We start from the raw sequence: 4,617 nt of genomic DNA, 5'->3' as shown, positions 1-4,617 counted from the left end.
CCCCCCCCCAAAAAAATAAAAAAAACCCAAAAAAAGCTAAATAAAACCCCCAAAAGCAAAAGCAGCGAAACGACTTGTTTCAATGTGTGAGTGTTAGGATGAGTACACGAGAACTTGCAACATTGTGGCAGGAAAAGTGGGAGGCTGATGTCTCGGGGGAGTACAAAAAACACGCGAGCACACACACACACACCACTCCCTTTTCTTTGTCAAATAACACCAGGTAACAGTTAGAGAACAAAAAACAAAGCACACGGGAAACCACGGCGGGGGGAATGCAGCACTGTTAGTGGGATAAAAGCACTAAGTTTGACGGGGGAAATAATTTGCAAGCCAGCGGTTTACCTTGTCTCCCCACTATTTCGGCCACATGTTCAGAGCTGGGCACTGGGACGCATTCTGTTATGTTGCAGCCTCGTCCTTTCGTCTCACTTGAGGAGCTCTCGTACAGGGCGCACAACTTGCTCTTCCCTTGCAGAATCGCCGTGTCCCCGCCACCTCCGACGCTGTTCGTGTGGTTGTGGTGGTTGTTGTTATTGTTACTCCGGTCCTGTACTCCTGTTGTTGGGGCTCCGCCGCCGTCCTCGCCTTCCCCGAGCCCCAGCAGAGACAACTGGCCCAGCGCGACCCTGAGGGCACGGGAGTCGTCTTCCTCCTCGTCGGGCGGCACAAGGAGACCTTCGCTTCCGAAGCCGGAGCCGGCCAGATCCCCGCCGTAGCCCCCATTTTTCTCCATGATCCCTGCTAGAACCAGCAGGCTAGGCATGGCTAACAAAAGAGTGTGTGAGACAAAGACAGGGGAAAGAGACTGGAGAAACAGCACCCGTGCCGCCTCCTCCTCGCCCCCTCCTCCTTCCAATTCCCCCCTTTGCGCTAGTCCCTCCCATAGACCGGCCCCCTCTCTCTCTATCCAGACTTTCAGTACAGTAGTCTCTCTCCGAGCTCCAGGCAAACGGGACACAAGGCCGTCTGCACGATAGATGGGGCGGGCGATGTGTTGCTCCACCCAGTCTGGTTTACACAGCTCCCCTCCTCGCCGAGACAAAACGAGCCGCCCTCCCGTTGTACCATTCCGTCTCAGGTTCCCAAGCCTGTGGCATCTCAAATCAAGCTCTTCCCCCCCCCACCCCTCCGTCACCTATAGAAGAGCAGAAAATACCTCATAGTTTACATCCTGCACCGCACTCGTCTCAACGCACACTCGTCCGCGGCTCTCTAGAGCTGCAGTGAAGCCCGAAAACCGCATTTCGGAGACTTATGTAAGGATAGCCATCCAGGATGTAAACAGTTGCGTATCAAAAGGTGCAAGTACAGTGCGCACATGGTTCATCTGCTGGTGAAAAGATGATGTCAACTTTAACATTCAGAGGTTTGAAAGAAACAAAAACGATCTGCTCCTGCATATTATGGGTGGGATCGCAGACCATCTGACATGAATTTTGGGAGTAAAGGAGTTAGTGGCATATTTTTTTTTGGGGGGGGGGGTCCGCCCACCTCTATGTAGCCGTGCTTTGCGGCAGGTCACCGCGTTGTTGTCTCCGGCGCCGTTGCGCATGAGGATGTTATGTATAGGAGGGAAAGAGGGTGTCTGGAGGGGGCGGTGGGGGCTGTATACGAGGAGGAGAAGAGAAAGGGAGTTGTCAGACAGGCGTTGCAGACCCTATGCAGCGAGGGAGCATCAGAAAAGCCCTCGCACATTTCCCGTTAAAAAAAAAAACCACAACAAAAAAAACAAAACAACAAGGGTTTTGCAGCAGCCCCGGTGAACAAAGAACCGCGCCGTTCGTTTCGCGCACAGACTCCCCAAGATGTCCTCGACAGAAGCCACGCCTGACGGCATGGTTGTAGTACAACACAAAGACTCAAACTGCAGCAATAAGAAGTAATAGTAATAAAATAATATAATAATAAAATAACAAGAATAATTATCATTCTATTAATTTAGTCAGACTTTTTTCCATTTTTGGAGATTTTTTTTTTGGTTTCAAACAGGTAGCAAAGTACCTGCAACTTACATTTATTGCCATTAAAACCTGGATATTTTTTATTTATCTACAATAGATACATAAGTAAGACCAGAAAAAAAATAAAGTGAGAAGATTTCTCTTTTATTACTGAGTTGTAAATTATCATTACTCTTGGGTCACCACTATGAATAAAGCTTTGAGGAAATATTGCGTCTGGTATATAAAAATGCCATACAGTGCTGAAAAGCAACTGATGTCATGTGTTCAGCTTCCATGTCGGTCTAACTCGAGCTTAGCCTATCGTTACCGTCTGTGCATATGCATGGTGGGATGTACAGTGAGTATGTGTTGCGTAAGGCCACCTGAATGACAAGGCAAACTCTGGGGATGTTTTTCTCTGAGAAAACATTAATTGCTCCACCGCTTCACCGTCCATATGAGCAAAAACAATAAATAAAACACAATAAAAATATATTTTCATGTGTTTAAGAAAACACAGAATTTGATGTTCACTGATTTATATATTCATTTCTGTTCAAAGGAAATTTCTGGAAATCTCTTGGTGTGTGTGCTTTGTGTTCCCAGGGGACGAGTTGAATTCACTCTATAGATGACGTGTGCATTTTAACTCCCTCCATTAAACCCAATTTATTATTCTCCATCATATGTGGTGTTTTCCCACACTCTACCTGTAATAAGAAAAACTTAAAAACACGCAGTCTTCCATTTGGGCTTATATGACAGACTGAGCGTGGCATGTGACTCTAAGGGAGATTCAGCATGAATATTTTAGCATTTCTAGTGAAAACGCCTTCTGCCTTTTAATAACACATAGAATTGAGCAACAATATAATCCCAAATTTCCAAACACCATGTCTGAAAATAGAATAAAATATAAATGTTGTGATAAAACTGCTACCAGAACGATAGAGCAGGTGTATTTACATGCATAATAACAGTCTAGACGCGCTCTCTGGGTGCCAATCAGGAAGGGGTTTGTTCCCCAAGGGTGTGTTGCAGATGAGAACTCACAGGGAGACTCCTGGTAAGAGTCCTGGATTAAAACATCCCCTCTCCACCCAATAACATGGATAAAAAGCAGCAGCAGGAAGAGAGCAGGATGGCGTGATGCATGAAGGACTAGAGGGTGGGCCCAGGGGGTCTGCCCCAAATCCCCACCCCACCCATTGGAGAGGCCAGAGGATTGGGTGAGAGCATGGTTGGGATGGGGACGAGCACCACACAAGGGCCAGCCTCTCAGTGGTGCACTGAGTATGCCAGTGTGTCCAAGAGGTCGTCTGGCTCCATTAAAAGGGGTCCGCCAGGAGTCCAGAGCCCCAATCAATAAAAAGCATGGATCTGGGATAGTGTTTCCCCCCATTCAACACATCCCTCTCTGCCTGGATGTGTGAGTTTGGTGTAGCCTGTTGAAGGCCCGATTGGTGATGCTGTTGTACCACATAAACTCTGTGACCCTGAACTAAACCTTCTTTGGCTCTGAATGGGCCACAGCAGGTCTGGTCTTTCATTTAGACCTCACTGCCTATGGCTTTAGGCTACAATTCTCACTTGCGCACTTGTGTTTCTGTGTGCATATGTGTGTGCGTGTGTTAGCTACACTTGTGAAACACAGAGTGTTGAGGTCATGTTACTTGCACACAAAAAAACTCAATGATCTTGACCATCTGGTCGTCACAGTAGTGCGGTTTCTCTTTTTTTCCCCCGATGAAAGGCTGACTGGCATCTTTGGGGAGATGCTGTGGTTTACTGTGCCGCAGAGACACATACCAATCTCTTTGTCCAAGAACCCATGCAAATATTGCTCTCACCTATGGACAGTTTCTGTCTTTCAAAGAGGACAGGCTTAATAGGTTGTAAAGACATGTCTGAGAATCCCTAAAGGACATCCCTTTGACTTCCACGGCCAGATGTCCTTTTCAAGACTTTTCTGGTGCCCCGCTGTCACTTGAATGAGGCTTCTGTGAGCACAAAGGGATATGTTGGCTAAGCACCACGTGCTGATGCCATAGTGAACGAGCTCTCAGGGATGATGTAAGACCTCATGCAAATGATACCACATCTTGTGCTCATGAGCTGACGAGAGCCCTGAAGTCGATCAGCTGCACAAATGAAACACTAAATGCAGTGGCCATGTTGTGTGTGGGGCTTTCCCCTCTGTATTAACAAAAGAAAACTTTTATTTGTTTGTTTTTTTGTATTTGTTTTTATTTGATGTATTTTTTTCCCCACTTTTTTTCATGGGAGAAAAGGGCAGGGCAGCAGTAGCATAGGTACTTACAGACAACAAAATAACAAGTAAACAATAGAAAATGGATAGAAAGGGGGTTGAAAAGAAGGATGAAGTACAATTAAACTGTACCAAATTTGGGGTAAGTCAGACACATTAAGCTTCACTTGTATTACCAGGAAGTGAAGCTTAATGTGTATGTTGTTTAAAACTGCACATTCTTTTAATAAGCTGACACAAGACATGAAGACTCTGTAAAGTAATACAGTTCAAATCTAGGTTTTCATTCCACATTGGAGTCATTCCTGTCAGCTTATTTACTTTTTTACAATGCTTGGGGATTTGTTTAGTGAGCAGTGTGTGATCCACAAATACACTCTGTAGAAAACTACTGTTTGTGAG

At 45.9% G+C, this 4,617-nt stretch overlaps 1 protein-coding gene across 1 annotated transcript in view; it reads right to left on the bottom strand.

The window, feature by feature from the left end:
• mex3a (mex-3 RNA binding family member A) overlaps window positions 1-833 on the bottom strand; it is a 12,233-nt gene extending 11,400 nt beyond the window's left edge. Inside the window, exon 1 of the mRNA XM_035671790.1 lies at window positions 346-833. Coding sequence (XP_035527683.1) covers window positions 346-766 — 421 coding nt within the window. The 5' untranslated portion in view covers window positions 767-833. The remainder of the gene's footprint in view (window positions 1-345) is intronic.
• Window positions 834-4,617: the final 3,784 nt, after the last annotated feature.

The sequence above is a fragment of the Morone saxatilis genome, unplaced genomic scaffold, assembly GCF_004916995.1.
Source record: "Morone saxatilis isolate NCDOM2014 unplaced genomic scaffold, NCSU_SB_2.0 Contig24, whole genome shotgun sequence".
NCBI classification, from domain to species: domain Eukaryota; kingdom Metazoa; phylum Chordata; class Actinopteri; family Moronidae; genus Morone; species Morone saxatilis.
Note: the sequence above shows the minus strand (reverse complement) of the source record. Positions and strands in the feature narration are given on the sequence as shown.